General features: G+C 39.8%; 1 protein-coding gene across 1 annotated transcript in view; it reads right to left on the bottom strand.

Annotated features, from left to right (window-relative positions):
- The window catches only part of ush2a (Usher syndrome 2A (autosomal recessive, mild)), a 222,059-nt gene that overhangs the window by 18,671 nt on the left and 187,352 nt on the right, over positions 1-16,036 (bottom strand). Inside the window, exons 59-61 of the mRNA XM_051868427.1 lie at positions 13,710-13,868; positions 13,266-13,428; positions 8,450-8,804 (exon numbers count right to left, since the gene is read on the bottom strand). Coding sequence (XP_051724387.1) covers positions 8,450-8,804; positions 13,266-13,428; positions 13,710-13,868 — 677 coding nt within the window. The remainder of the gene's footprint in view (positions 1-8,449; positions 8,805-13,265; positions 13,429-13,709; positions 13,869-16,036) is intronic.

Raw genomic sequence — 16,036 nt, 5'->3', positions numbered from 1 at the left:
GCATTAGCTCAGGGAATCAGTCATTTGTAAAGGGGAAAGAAGCCTTTTCTTTCCTCTCTTCCTCTTTCAACTGAGCACAGGTCTCCCTTGTCTCATCAGCTGCTTACATATGTGTTATTTCCTGTGACAGCGCTGGGGGCTGCTTGGGCCAGGGGATGATTTTAATTAAGAATAACCATGTGGATTTGTCACAACAATTATGCTGATTAGATGAAAGTGGAGATTCCTGACCCTTCAAAGGTGTGGGACTGCTTCATTTGCATACAGTAGACATACTGTCCCGGCCTGCCACTGCTGACTTCAGCCTGAGCTGGATTTTATTAGTATCACGCTAACAGCTACAGGGCCCGGGAAATGCCTCATCAAAAATCATCAAATGGAGCCTTTGGCAAAGTTGAGCCTTTGGGCATGTTTTAAGAAACCTGCACTCATAATCTGTCAGAAATGTAAGAGAATTTTATATGGATAATATGATGCAATGAAGCATTTTGTTGTAAACATTATCATTCATTTTGGAATATCCCTGAATGTCTAACGTTTCTTTTTTTATACACACACAGATGCTTTAATATAGTGCAAATGTGCTCTACAATGTGATTTAACAAACCGAGGAAAGATATTCATGATGCCCATTTCAAAACAATTTGATGACTAACACATCCTGTCCTAGTCATAGGTAGTTTACCTAAAAATGATCATCACTTACTGTACCTTCTTCTGTGTAACACAAAAGGAAATATTTTTAAAAATGTTTTAACAGTTTTTATCCATACATTGAAAGTCAGTTGGGTCCAAAGCAACATTAAACCTGACTTTCAAAATATGTAATGAAGAAATACAGGTTTGGAGCGACATGAGTAAATGATAACAGAATTTTCATGTTTGGTGAATTATCCTTTTAATATCCTATATAATATCAACATCTCCATTGCTCCCATTTCTTCACACAACTTTAGCTTAAAGTATTAGCTCACTTTAAAATGAAAATTACCCCAAGATTTACTCACCCTCAAGCCATCCTAGGTGTATATGACTTTCTTCTTTCTGATGAACACAGTCGGAGTTATATTAATAAATATCCTAACACGTCCAAGCTTTATAATGGCAGTGAACGGGTGCAATGGGTTTGAAGCTCAAGAAAGTTGAATACGGAAGGCATAGGGCATAGCGTAAGCATTTTGAACTGCGAGAGGCATTACACTTTCTTCGTAAGTTGAATACGGAAGGCGATCTGGCGGAAGCTAGATATTTTACTTTATAACTTGTTAAATATGGATATTTTTCTAACACATTCACATCACTTTGCTTCAGAAGGACTTTATTAACCCCCGGAGCTGTGTGGAGTATGTTTATGATGGATGGATGAACTTTCTTGAGCTTCAAACTCATTGCCCTCGTTCACTGCCATTATAAAGCTTGGACGTGGCAGGATATATTACTCCAATTGTGTTCAACAGAAAGAAGAAAGTCATAAACACCTAGGATGGCTTGAGGGTGAGTAAATCTTAGGGTAATTTTCATTTTAAAGTCAACTAATCCTTTAACTGATGAGAGGGTCTAAAGACTTTAGAGCATCATTTTAAAACATCTACCCTTTTACTCTGCAGTACTAACAACAGCACCCAGTTCCTGAGATGCCTTGACACTATTAATTATTTGTGGTTTAGATGTAAAGTTCTGTTCAACCCAAGCCTCAATCAGATGGAGGGCTCTTGAATCACTCAGCTGTTCTTCAGACTGGGCTGGTGTCTGATGAAGCAAACCCTTCATGCATGCAAACACACACATACAGAAATAGAGGAAAGTACCGTTTACCTCCTCTGATTGTGGCTGAGTATGTATGACAATCAGAACTGTGAATGATGGAAGCCGTATTAAGAAAATAAAAATGAAAGCACACACAGTCAAGTGCCACTAACTTTTGCTTTTTACATCAGAAATTAGATTTAACAGACACTCCCAGAGTGTTTACTTAGTGCTACAAACCAAAAGCAGACTCTAGCCAATATAAAGCAGATTTTTTTATTGTAATAATACTCTATATTTATTAGAGTATTATTACTACATTTATCTATATTTATATATTCTTTTTGGCCTTTTTAATTTTATATATATATATATATATATATTATAAATGTGTGTGTGTGCATGCGCGTATATATTAGGGGTGTAATGGTACACAAACATCACGGTTCGGTACGTACCTCGGTATTAAACTCACGGTTCCGTATGGGAAAACTAGACATAAAGTTGCTTCTTTTTTATTATACAGTGGTTTACTGAACAAGTTGAGTCTCTCTCTTTAAATATAATATAATATAATATATAAATTCAATTATAATTAACATTTTCTTAAGGATATAGTGCATATATTTTAAAGTTCTCCCCTCTAGAGTTCATTTCTCTAGTGAACTAACATGCTATAAATGTAATGCTACGTGAGATACTATTCTCAAGCTGTTTTATTGATGTCTTTCCGTGGTTGAAACACTGATTGAGAGAGTACATGTAAACATATCTATGAATAGATCGTCTGTTCTTCTTTTGCGATTTTTTCCTGTTGTGGCGGTTAGCAAACAGCATTGCACTACCGCGCGCCCCCCTCTGGATTGGAGTGTGGATCACCTGTGACTGTACAGGATATTGTGATGTGACCAGATTCAAGAGTGTGGATCACCTGTGACTGTACAGGATATTGTGATGTGACCAGATTCAAACTCACATCCTCAAACTCATGAGCACCAAGTACAGCTCAATATATAAAAAAGAACATGTCCAAACCTCCAGACTGTGACTCTAACACCTATAAACATTTTTCAATCCTTAAGTTACAGATATAAATTGTTCAGAACATTATGTCATCGGCCTGGTCTGAAACTATTAAAAAGTAAAACTTCCGCAAGCTCAAAGGAATCCACAATAAAAAAAAAAAAATAAATAAAAACCATCGGGAGTTCCCTTTTGTTTGTCCTTTCAGCAAACGAGTTTGGGTTCAACAAGGGCCCAAGCGAGCTGCTCGCGGTTCTGCTCGGATCATTCTGCTCCACATCAACAGTGTGTAAACGAATCTACACAGAGACATGGTCCAATGCTCCACCATCATGTTTATGCACTCTTCACTGTGTTCTTAATGATAAACTAACAGATTGTAAACATGCTGCCAGAGTTTCAACCCCCCCCCCCCATTTTTTTTCCTGTGCATTTTTTAAACAATGTCCTTCATGTTAGAGTGGTTACAGGCAGCAGAAGGACATCATTAGAGCCATGGTTAAACTGTAATTTACACCATTAGGAAGGCAGGAGCAATTTTTATTGCCTAGTAAATTTCAGCTCTGAAATATTTGGACCATATGGCTCAATTTGTGTAATAACCTTAATTTCTTGCACCCTTCAGGTCCGCCTGCATCTCCGCTTGCCACTCCGACAGAGTCGGGCTTCTGTGCGCAAAAGGCGAAGCGTCTATAGAGTGGCGGTGGAGATTAATAAGGTGTCACGTCCTGTTTGGGTGAAGGCATTGGAACAGCAGCCAGATGGTATCTCTGCAAATGACTGTCAGGGGTCCTGATCTAATCAATAGGATGTATTAATACATCTCCCATCGCTGGGGTTCTCATGGGGCTGCTGAGCAACATCTGGAAAGATCAGGAGGGGGAGAGAGAGTAAGAGAGGCAGAGAGAGCAGTGGAAGGTGTGTACAGAAAGCAGAGGAAAAAGGCGATAGCCTTGAGAGGAAGAGAAAGCGTGAGAGCGAAAAAGAGGAAGAGGGAGAGGGAAAGAAAGAGAGGAATGGATGGGACGGGTCTGGTGCTGGCTGTGACTGGGCCTGCCTAATCTCTCATGTAGGCTTGATAAGTGTTCGGTAATGAGGGGCGTCTGCACACATGGTGAGGGAGGAAGCTTTTGGCGGCTCAGACCGCCTGTGCTCCGTAGCCTCATTCAGTCCCGTCGCCATGACGTCCACATTAATCACACACACTGGCACGAGGTACGGCACACAGCACAGCCAGGGATCAATAGCAGCCCCACCCACCAAAAAAAAAGGAGGATAGGGCATGCTCAGACCACAGAAGACCACAAGCTCTCCTCTCTGCCGAAGAGCTACAGAACAGTATTACACCATCTGCTCCACAATCCGACTCGTCTCCATATCTTACGTCTCTAAGCAATGACTTGTAAATTATAATCAAACATCTAGCACAAAAGTATTTTTCGATTGATTTGATACCTACAGTATGTTTACTAGTCAGGGCTCAACGAGGATGACTCAAGCATTACAACAAAGTTACAAATTACAGCATAAACATAACATTTGGTTTTAATCCTATAAAGTATCATATTTGATATGCACATTTGTAAGGCCTCTAAATTATTAACGATCAAAACTTTGTTAAAAACCTGTTGTACACAATCTACTACATGCCTTCTGTCATTTTGTACTATTTTTAACAAGTAAAAGGCATTTTAGTATAATTCTAATAACGTTCTGCTTTAAGTCATGGTACACATTTTTTTTCTTTGTAAAATCTTTACAGATTTTTATAAAGCAAACATAAGAATAACTTTTATATTGTTAGTAATATTTCAAGATGAACACTTACTGTACTGAAGCAACTTCAACTTACTCAATTATACATACATCATTATTTATTTTTAGAAAAAACACATCAAAATATAAATATCAAATATGATACATCAGGCTTTTGAGGAACATTTATTTGAACTTCACTTAATGATTATTGCATTGCATTATATTTGTTTTGCCCCCCAGAATAAAAACTACAGAGCTTTTATTACAAAACTAAGCATTTAAATATCATCTTACTAAGAAATATTATTGGGAGATATAGAGTGACAACTGATTTTTATATGCATTTTAGTGTTCTGGTATACTGTTATAAAGATATCATAGAATTTCATTACAAGCTATCAGAATTTCATCTTACTTTTGGCCATATAAATATCATTGCTCAGTTTGGTGCTTTTTTCTCTCCTTGAGTATGAGCTCCATATTCACCTATATCATACTTATACGTGTATCAAATATGATAGATGATATCTATAAATATCATATATATATTTATAAATTTATATATATTTTTAATATAGCTACATTATTAATTTTATAGATACATTGTCAGGGTTTATCTGTGTTTGTTTTGGTTGGGTTTATCACATAACTTTGTTCTGTGACCTAGTTTTCAGTTTGTTTCCTTAGTTACTCATTGTTTGATTATCTGTTGCACCTGATGTTCATTTTGTTAATTAGTTTGCTCTGGTATTTAAGGCCCTGTCCACACAAACACGGTTATTTTCAAAACCGCAGCTTTTTCTATGCGGTTTGGCCGTTCATCCACACGCAAACGCAGTATCCGGTCACTGAAACCAAACATTTTTTAAAACTCCTGCCAGGGTGAAGATTTTTAGAAACTCCGGTTAGTGTTGTCATGAAAATGGTGAAACCTGAGATTTTGGCTTCTGACATCGGAACCGGAACCAGTAATAACCTTTTTTCCAGGCCTCTGATTGGCCAACATGGCTTTACGGTTATGGTTATATCTCCACCTGTTGGTTTGGCATGCTCACGATTTTTTAAAAAAATGGAGGAAAAACTCAATTTATAAAAATACCCATGTACATGTAGACTAGGCCTAAGCCCTGTGTTTCTTTCAGTTCATTATCTGTTCTTGTCAAGATTAGGTTGGTTGTTTTGTTCACGGTCCTTCAAGATGCTCTGAGTGTTTTGTTTCTAATAAAAGTAGCTGCTGCTTCTAGATCCTGACAAGTTTTCTTTATTGCTGCAACCAGCATGTGACATACATAAAACCTCCAGCTATTATTGTATACTGCAAACCAATTATTTGTTTAAGGAAAAACAATAATATAAATATATAATATATTGCTGGTTGAGTTTTTTTTTTCATTGTTAGATTGAAAAAGTGCACATACTAGCAACAATGTCTACTGTTTTTTTTTCTTTGGATAATCCTTCATTCTCAGACATAAAAACAACTTCACTCCACCAGAGAACATTAACCTGTAGCCACTCAACAGTTGGCAACAGCGAAATCAATATGATGCCCCACTGCAGGCCAAGTATTGACATGGCAGGCGGACAGCTGATATAGCACAAAGTCAGTGTCCAAAAAAAGATTCTGCAGGATCGATGGATTATAAATGTAGCTGTGAGAAATTGCACTAATACCCACACTACAATTTCCCCGTGGCAGGTGTTATGTGATTGGACAGTGTCTTCAGCAGATGAACATGGGGAAACTCAGGGCAGTATGGGTAAATTAAGCTTTATATTCTAATATTCTTACTTTAAATAATAATAAATTAATAATAATTAATAATAAATTAGCCTGGTTTAAGATGAATATGAAAAAAAAATAAATAAATCATGGTATTACATATAATCAACAAATATCATCATTACACATAATATATGCATTTAGCTCCTTTATAGTAATGGTTTGATATTTGGTGCTGTTTAGCTACAGACCAAGTAAATTTATGATGAATGCTCATTTTAACATCTAGAAATCAAAAACAGAAAATGCTAGTGCAATTTCTCAAGCAGCTTTAGTAAGTAAAAGAACATTATATTTATTCCCAAAAATGTATTCTTTTAAAATTCACTTTCCATAGTTTTTTTTTTTTTTTTTTTATCATAAAATTACTATAAAATTAGTAAAAATGTACAATTTGCAAAATGATAAATTTGCGTCAGCCATTAGGAGGCCAGGGTCATAACTCAAGAGGGCTGAGGACACATGGAAAATTAATTACAAGCTGATTAACTGCAAACTGACGTCACACGTTCACCACTGAAGCCGACCTTTGGAGGTCAAGAAAACCTGAAAGGACTGCCAAGAGAATAGAAGCGGAACTGTAAATTACTCTCGAAGAAAAGAGGGGTGCTGATAAAAGGCCTATCCTGGATGACGTTCATTAATTGCTATCAAAATAATTAATTTGTCTATTAGGCAAGCATCTATCTGGTGCTCTGTGGGAGAAGCTGAACTCCTCAGTGGGTTCTGGATTCCTTCCCCTATGGTGTTGCTGCTATCAGGGGGCAAGCTGGCTCTGTTCACACTTGTTTTGAACAGGAGCTCAAGCTGAAGCCTTTAATTTGGCCGTGATGCAGTTGTGAGCATCTGCGAGGAAAGCAGCACACTATTTTTCCTCGGTGTCAAACACGAGAACGCCATGAATCACAGCAGCTACTTTTATAGGTGGAGACATCAGCGGATGAGGAATCTGTTTAAACATGCAAGCAATGGGCTGATCACTGATGGATGATCTCAGACAGATGCTGATGCTAGAGAATGAATAACTTCAGGTGTTGAAGCTGAACTGAGAACTGTAATCCGTTATTACCAAAAACACAACAATGGGTCACTACACACTTAAAGAAGGAAGTAAAACAAAATAATAATCTAAGCAAATAATATAACTATAGTCAACTAAATAATCAAACATAATTTCAGTTAGAATTTTTAACTGAAAGCCTGAAATGTGTTTTTAGACAAGTGTGTTTTCTTAAATGATGGGATGGTGCAAGTTGTCACAAGTATTTTAAATGTTTATGAATTTACACCATTTAAAATTTTGTAAGATTCAAGAAAGTCTGTAAGATTTGTTTAATGTTTTCAATTGTGATGGCAAAGCTGAATTTTCAGCAGCCATTATTCGATAATTTAGTGTCACATGATCCTTTAAAAGTCTTTACTGTGTCTTTTTTGCATCAGTTTAATGAGTGCGCTAAATAAAAAAACTAATTTCTAAAAAAAAAAAAAAAAAAAAAAATCTTACTGACATCAAACTTTTGAGAAGCAGAGTGTACACAATTTATTAATTATAATACTGCATTCATTGTCTTTAGAATTTTTTTTAGTCTAATAAACTTTCACAACTTTTGACAACTTACCCCATTTAATGTGACAAAATGCCTTGCTGTTTGTGTGTTTTTTTCCTGGGTAACAACAGTTAAAATATTCAACAGATTTTTTTTTTTTTTTTGTAGCCAAAGGTATGTGCCCATATAGAAACTTTTAAAATTAACCAACCCTCAGGACTATTCACTGGCTAAAAACCTGTGACAATTAGCCCAGTCTCCCTTTAAATATCTAATATATTATTTTTCAGAAAGTATTACTACTTGCTACTAGAAAGTAGCATTATATCTGTGCAACTTCTCTCAGAAACATTAGCATATTTTTGTTGATTGATAATAATCACCGATAACAGTTTCTTTGATTCTGGTTTCTCTCTGATAATGGGAAAAAAGTGTTGCCTCTTCATTTGATAGATTTGTGCAAAATCTTTTTTGTGGGGGCTATTTCATGGCCCATTACTCATTTGTCTTGCTTCTTTGCACATGGAACATTTATAACTTATCACACAGTGTATGGACAGAATACCAAATTGATGGAAGAAAAGAGTATTACCAGTACAGTAAGAGCAGTAACAGTTGTGGAGTTAAACGTAGGATCGTTGGGTAGTTTCTGGTACACCACTTTGTACTTGGAGATCACGCCGTTTGGTATGCTAGGCTGGGTCCAGCTCAGCAGAAGAGAGTAGGCACTGGCGGGGTGGGCCGAGGGTGCGTCCAGGCCCTGTGGTTCTGCCTCTAGGGTGCGGCCAGAGGTCCACGAGCTGGAAATGGAGCCTTTAGAATTCACGGCGGTGACTCTGTATTCATACTCGCTGAACGGTAGAAGGGAGTCTGAAGCATCGATGAGCTCTAGGGGACCTTCGGTCCAGATGAACACCAGCAGCTCCTCCTGAGTTCCAATTGGTCGTCTAGAGAATATAGTTTAGATTACATGAAAAAACAGAAATACTTCATTTACCATAGAACGAAAGACAACAAGAACATGACAAAACAGCTTCTTTAAAGAACCTCAAATATGGCTCCAGTTCAAATTTAGGCCCAAAAACAAACAAATTCAGTAGGGGTGTCAGAGGAAGGATGCAGAGATGAGGAAGAGCACACGGAGGAGGTGAGGGGCAGGGGCAGAGCTCTGGGCTTTGCTCAAGCTTCGTTAATTCTTCCACATTAGAGGCCTGGCTTCCATGCTGCTGGAGAAAATGACATTCACCGCTCTAATGTGGCCCCTGCCGGCCCCACTCGCACCGCAACGGCCTAATCTCACCCACCGCATTAAAATAAAGCCAAACAGAGACTGGCAGGGGAGAAGAACGTCTCACACCATGACGCTAAACTACAGCACACAGCTGCGATCAGCAGTCTGTTCCACACACATACCGACACTGCATCTGGAACATAAGACCTTCTGCTTCAGGAAGTCAGGAAGTAAACATAGTAATAGGTATTTTGTTTTTCATATACTTGGGTTGATAAATGCAGGTTTGATTCAGCAAGTTTTGTCATGATGACAAGGTCATTTTGTCAAGGAAATTATTAAAATGAGCATAAGAGACCACAAACTTTTGTTCGTGTGTGTGTATATATATATATATATATATATATATATACACGCTATATTGCCAAAAGTTTTGGGACGCCTGCCTTTACGTGCACATGAACTTTAATGACATCCCATTCTTAATCCGTAGGGTTTAATATGGAGTTGGCCCACCCTTTACATCTATAACAGCCTCAACTCTTCTGGAAAGGCTTTCCACAAGGTTTAGGAGTGTGTTTATGGGAATTTTTGACCATTCTTCTAGAAGCACATTTGTGATGTAAGGCACTGATGTTGGCGAGAAGGCCTGGCTCGCAGTCTCGGCTCTAATTTATCCCAAAGGTGTTCTATCGGGTTGAGGTCAGGACTCTGTGCAGGCCAGTCAAGTTCCTCCACACCAAACTTGCTCATCCATGTCTTTATGGACCTTGCTTTGTGCACTGGTGCGCAGTCATGTTGGAACAGGAAGGGGCCATCCCCAAACTGTTCCCAAAAAGTTGGGATCATGAAATTGTCCAAAATGTCTTGGTATGCTGAAGCATTAAGAGTTCCTTTCACTGGAACTAAGGGGCCAAGCCCAACCCCTGAAAAACAACCCCACACCATAATCCCCCCTCCACCAAACTTTACACCTGGCACAATGCAGTCAGGCAAGTACCGTTCTCTTGCCAACCGCCAAACTCAGACTCGTCCATCGGCTTGCCAGACAGAGAAGCGTGATTCGTCACTCCAGAGAACACGTCTCCACTGCTCTAGAATCCAGTATTGGCGTGCTTTACACCACTGCATCCGATGCTTTGCATTGCACTTGGTGATGTAAGGCTTGGATGCAGCTGCTCGGCCATGGAAACCCATTCCATGAAGCTCTCTATGCACTGTTCTTGAGCTAATCTGAAGGCCACACGAAGTTTGGAGGTCTGTAGCTACTGACTCTGCAGAAAGTTGGCGACTTCTGCGCACTGTGCGCCTCAGCATGCGCTGACCCCGCTCTGTGATTTTATGTGGCCTACCACTTCGTGGCTGAGTTGCTGTTGTTCCCAATTGCTTCCACTTTCTTATGATACCACTAACAGTTGACTGTGGAATATTTAGTAGTGAGGACATTTCACAAATGGACTTATTGCACAGGTGGCAACCTATCACGATACCACGCTTGAATTCACTGAGCTCCTGAGAGCGACCCATTCTTTCACAAATGTTTGTAGAAGCAGTCTGCATGCCTAGGTGCTTGATTTTATACACCTGTGGCCATGGAAGTGATTGGAACACCTGAATTCAATGATTTGGAGGCGTGTCCCAATACTTTTGGCAATATAGTGTATATATGGATGGACATGCAGGGAGCAGGGGGTGCTACAGTATACACAGCCAGGATGAACACAAGGTTTGAGTTTTACAATGCTTCTATTGTCTCACCAGCATCTTCTACATCAACTGCATTCATGCAATATGAACACGGATGTATTCTTAGGAACTGATTTGCAATAATTCTGTACAGCAGTCAAGGTCTCTCCCAGGTAATACCTCATTCTCCTGTGTAATATAAGTTAAACATGTGGAGGACAAACATCCCTGAGGAGGGGACACTCACTTCACAATCTCAGATAACCTCCAATGAGCTGAATACATACACAATAGCACATTAAACCGATTACATTTAGCGCAGCGCTGATCGCCGGTATTAAGATGAGCAGATAGAATAATACACCAAGTCCTTTAAGCCACGAGTGAATTCGCTGCCCCCTGAATGTGATGCATTTGCCAGAGTTTATCCCGCTCCCAAATCAGGGCTAAGATGAAATCCAGTCATGCGTTCGTCGGAATGCCCTGGCATCTGTGGCTATGCTAATGATATTTTCTTAAGATTTATGCGGGCTTAGACTGATCTGACCTTGCATATGAATGACACTGGTCAACAGCCGCGCTGCCCTTGACTAAAGCCTTACGCTGTTGCTAACACACACACAATCGCACACTGATGCCATAAACACTGTTTTCACTGCCATCCTTAGAGCGAAAACGTTGGGAAGACGTCTCAATTTATGGTTTAATCTGATCATTGTCTGGAATCCTTCAAGTCAAACCCTGAATGGTTTAAATTGCTGTTCACTATGTACGGCAATAAAGGTTCGAGCACGGCCGGCTGTGTGGTTTCCGACCATAAGGGCAATGATGGCAGCGTAATGATAGAGTTGGCTACTCCACGGCACATCGCTCCCTGTTCTCCTTGAAGGATGCCTCTGTAACAGCAGAGCAAAGCATTCTGATGTGATCGTGCCATGTCAGTCTTAGCTTTATTCCCTCTGTGCGGGGTGGAAGCATCATGGCATTCTGTTTCATATTGCTCTCAAACGGCTCTGAATGTGCCTGGAATAATCAAAGTCAGCAGGGCAATGTCATCTTCCATTTAGAGCTGCCGATCAGCCCCGCTCTCTCTCTCTTCCCTGCGCTCAGATACCACAGTCACTGATATACAGCTGATATCCACATAAGCACTCCTCACTCTATTCTGCGTTTTCTTGCTGTCAGTTGCACAGGAAGTAGAGAGGAAATGTTGACAAGTGTAACCAGCAGTGATTGGCCTGTTCACCTCAAGGTCACGGCAAAATTACTGTTTATGTTCGTCTACGTTTCCGGTCTTCCTTTCAAACATGCCCTGACATGGACTCACACCTACACCTACACCTACACACACACACACACACACACACACACACACACACACACACACACACACACACACATTTATCCCCATGCAAGCTCTGCACTGACATTAGCCTGACAGCATCATTTTATGAAAGTGCATTTGCAGTTGAGATTGATAGAGGAGTGCTTGTTAATAGTTCTGGTTAACATGTCCACAACAGAGCCAAAATATTTGTTCTACAGAGGTCCGAGGCCTGTGTAACCAACATTATTCAACTATTGACAACCGGATGCCACATTGACAGCAACGGTTATACAATATATACACTGAAATCATGCATATATAACTTGAATACATTACTTCACTCAAGCTGATGATTCTTTATTTCCTGCTAATTAAATATTTTTACTCATTGACAAATCCACAAATTTAGTATAAAACTTAAGTTGAACATTACTGTGCCAAATATTTTCTTCCAAACCCCAATGTGTTCTTCTGTATGGGGGTTTGTAGATCTCTAGTGGTTAGTGTTGTCAAAAGTACTGACCGCGATACCAAGTCGGTACTGAAATTTAAAAAATATGACACTTTGAACGCTGTTGAGCAGATTCGTAAACACCTCTGATTGGCCTTTGTGTTGACACGTTAATCAAATATGTCTGTGATTGGCTACAATGATCAACATTTCCAAAACATGTTGTGAAAATAAATCAATGACGCTCTTACACAGATGCACACAGGAGCGTTTGAAAGTAGCCGTCTATCAGCAGACAGACTCCTGCTTTCAAACGCTCCTGCTCCCATTTACAAAACTTTCAAATTCAAACACTTCCGTGTGCTTTTTAAATGATCCCGTGCGTTGATCTTTGTAGCCAATCACAGACATATCTGATGAGCGTGTCAACAAAAAGGCCAATCAGAGGTGTTTACGAATCTGCTCAACAGCGCTCAAAGTGTCATATTTTTAAAATTTCAGTACCGACTTGGTATTGCGATCGGTACTTTTGACAACACTACTAGTAGTCAATAAGTAATAATAATAATAAGTAATAAAATAATTTAAAAAAATAATATAAAAATCTTTACCAGGAGATGTACTCATTATAAAAAATAAATAATCAAATGTGATTTTGCCATAAAAAGACCAGTATGTTTTGTTGGTTATATGTGAGATTGAGTACTTTGTACCTGTATATGAAGTAGTTAGTAATGAGGCCATTGGGTTTGTGTGGCGGACTCCAGCGGACCTCGATAACGGCCGCACCTGCAGCAGTGAGAACTGGAGGGTCCTGAGCTAAAGGCACATCCTCAGGGGTCCGAACAGACACCCCCTGTCCTACACCACAACCATCTGCACAAATACAAATATTTACATGAAAGCAGTGTGCTATACAATACATAGGTAAAGCTGATACAACATATTCAAATAGACATAAAGAACACAGTGTGTTTGTTTCCTGAGTGTAGATGGTAACATTTAGGAACATTAATTGTTTCCAGAGGCATATATTTCCAAACTGACTGATTGTTGTCTCCACCTAAGCTGAAATGTGGTCTACAGAACATCCCAATCGTATCATTTAATTTGTCTGACTATTTAAAGTGTTCAGGTTTCATTGGGTAGATAAATACCTGGTTGACAGGCCTGTACTTGAATGTGGTAGATGGTGTAGGGGTCCAGTCCTTGTAGTAGCATGAAGTGCTCTGGTCCAGCAGGGCGGACGAGGGGCCGCTCAGTGCCTGCATTGAGCAGGACATTATATTCCAAAGGAGCACTTAAATTATACACACCTAGAGGAGCAAACGGAAACAGAAAGTCACATTTGCCTGCTTTCACTAACTGACATCCAAGGCCATCGATAGGAGATTAATCAGCTCACCCTTTCCACAATCGCATCTGCAAAATGTACAAAGAGCAGTATGTTTGTAATACAGTGCAAGGACTGAGATACAGTGGATCTGACACTTTGGAAAGCTTTGCCCTTGATTCAACATCCTTCTGGGCAAGCAGGCACTTCCCCCAGTTCGTCTATCCCACCGCTGTCCGAAACACACAGACATGCACACGTTCTTCGGTAATGCATTTGAACTAAAGAATGTAGAGTCCCGGCATCCACGCTTTGTTAATATTCCCATCACTAGCGCCTTTCATAATTTACGGCAACTGGAGGCTGATAGGTTATTCAACATTTATGAGACCTGAGATGTATTCAGAACGGGCTGATTATCTTTACAAATGAAAAAGTTAAATTATTCAACTTCCTTCATTGCCGTCTCCCTGAGCAGATGTAGTCTTTTGCCTGAGACTCAAAAACCCGCTGGAATTAGACGGTGCTTTGATCAAAGCATCCTGCCTGAGAAGTTCAATCGCACAGGTCCCTAAGTTCTATTATTTACAACTAATCACTGACTTTGGAGTTTTTGCACTTTCAACTTGAATGAGAGTCTAATAAGAAATAATGGCACAAAGGAAAAGAAAAGGAACATGCTATCAGATCTGATCCATCAAGCACAGGTGCAGCTTAAAACCGTGCCCGTTTCTGCATTCGGACTTAACCAAGCGTGAGATATTGTAGTTTGATGCCATAGATTTTTTCACTCGCCTCTCTCGGAATGTAAAGTCAATAAAAGATCCGGGCTATGTAAATGTTTTCTGTGGGTATCAGGGCTGTTTAAGGGCTCTTATGGTGTAATTGAGGTTGTTTAAGGGGATCCTCTCACAGGAGAGAGGCATAATGGGGCAATAATAGCAAAAGATGGACCATCTGAGGCAGACAATCAGGACCGCTTGAATGTAGCCTGTGAAATCACTCTTGAGTGTGTGAATATGCACGCACACGCTTAAACACCCACCCACCCGCACCTTCTTGAGGAAAAACAAATACGTGCATGCAGATTTGCAGAGATTTGCGACACATGACCAGGTGAATGCATACACACAGATCTGACATGCTAAGAGTTTCTCACACATATGTGAAACAGATGGGCTGGGTAGTCGGTCTGAGCATGCACAAGAGCAGTGTGGGATGCTGGGATGGAGTCTATGAACTACCACAGCTTAAACCACAGGGAGAGAGAGAAGGAGAGAGAGTTTGCATTTGCTCTCCATGTGGGAGAACACTCGGCCCACATGCACAGTGGGATGTGCAGATGAGCCCGGTGCTGCAGTCTCAGAGTGTAAACAGAGTGATTGATTGATCGGCGGAGGCGGGTGGGCTGCAGTCTGCAATAGAAATGATAAGATCATGCAGGACACCACAGCAATGACAACTCACTCTGGATCACTGGGCGAGCCTCAGCTCAGAACTATCGCATGGACCCCCTTCGGAAAACGACATTTTACATTTTAAGACCTTAATAACCTAACTGGGATAATGAATGGTCTCAGTAAACCAACATAAATAGTAGTTAACTACATTGACACTATTAAAGTCAGCATGAAACGCAAGTTGCAATAGTCTCTGAGTGAAACGGCTTCTCGAACAATAAAAAAATGTAGGATGGGACTTGATTTTGTCCATTAGGAACTGACTGGATCGTTAACATTTGCAATTGCTGTGATCTCATATGAGTGACAGGTCGTCCCGCCCTTGTACCCGTAAACATCATCAGAGAAGAGAAGAGATGTCGAAGAGGAAGTTAGTTTGATTAAAGATTACGAGGGCACATGAATTTTAAAAAAATGATGTTCACGGATAAATAATTTATAATACATACTGCAATATTCCATAAAAATAAGAAATGTCAAGTTATATACACACACACACACACACGGCCGATCACATGGATGTGACTATTATGAGTCAAAGTCATAATGCCACCAACTGGCAGCAGGAAGTGTGTCACTTTCAAAATGCTTTGAAATCGCTCTCTCATTTTTATCCGATTCACTTCAAACTTCATCAGTACAATGTCAAAACACGGCAGATGTAAACCTGCGAAAGGATTCTTGATGTCTT

Source organism: Ctenopharyngodon idella, chromosome 17, assembly GCF_019924925.1.
Source record: "Ctenopharyngodon idella isolate HZGC_01 chromosome 17, HZGC01, whole genome shotgun sequence".
NCBI classification, from domain to species: domain Eukaryota; kingdom Metazoa; phylum Chordata; class Actinopteri; order Cypriniformes; family Xenocyprididae; genus Ctenopharyngodon; species Ctenopharyngodon idella.
The sequence above is the reverse complement of the archived record's forward strand: the minus strand, read 5'-3'. Positions and strand labels throughout refer to the sequence as shown.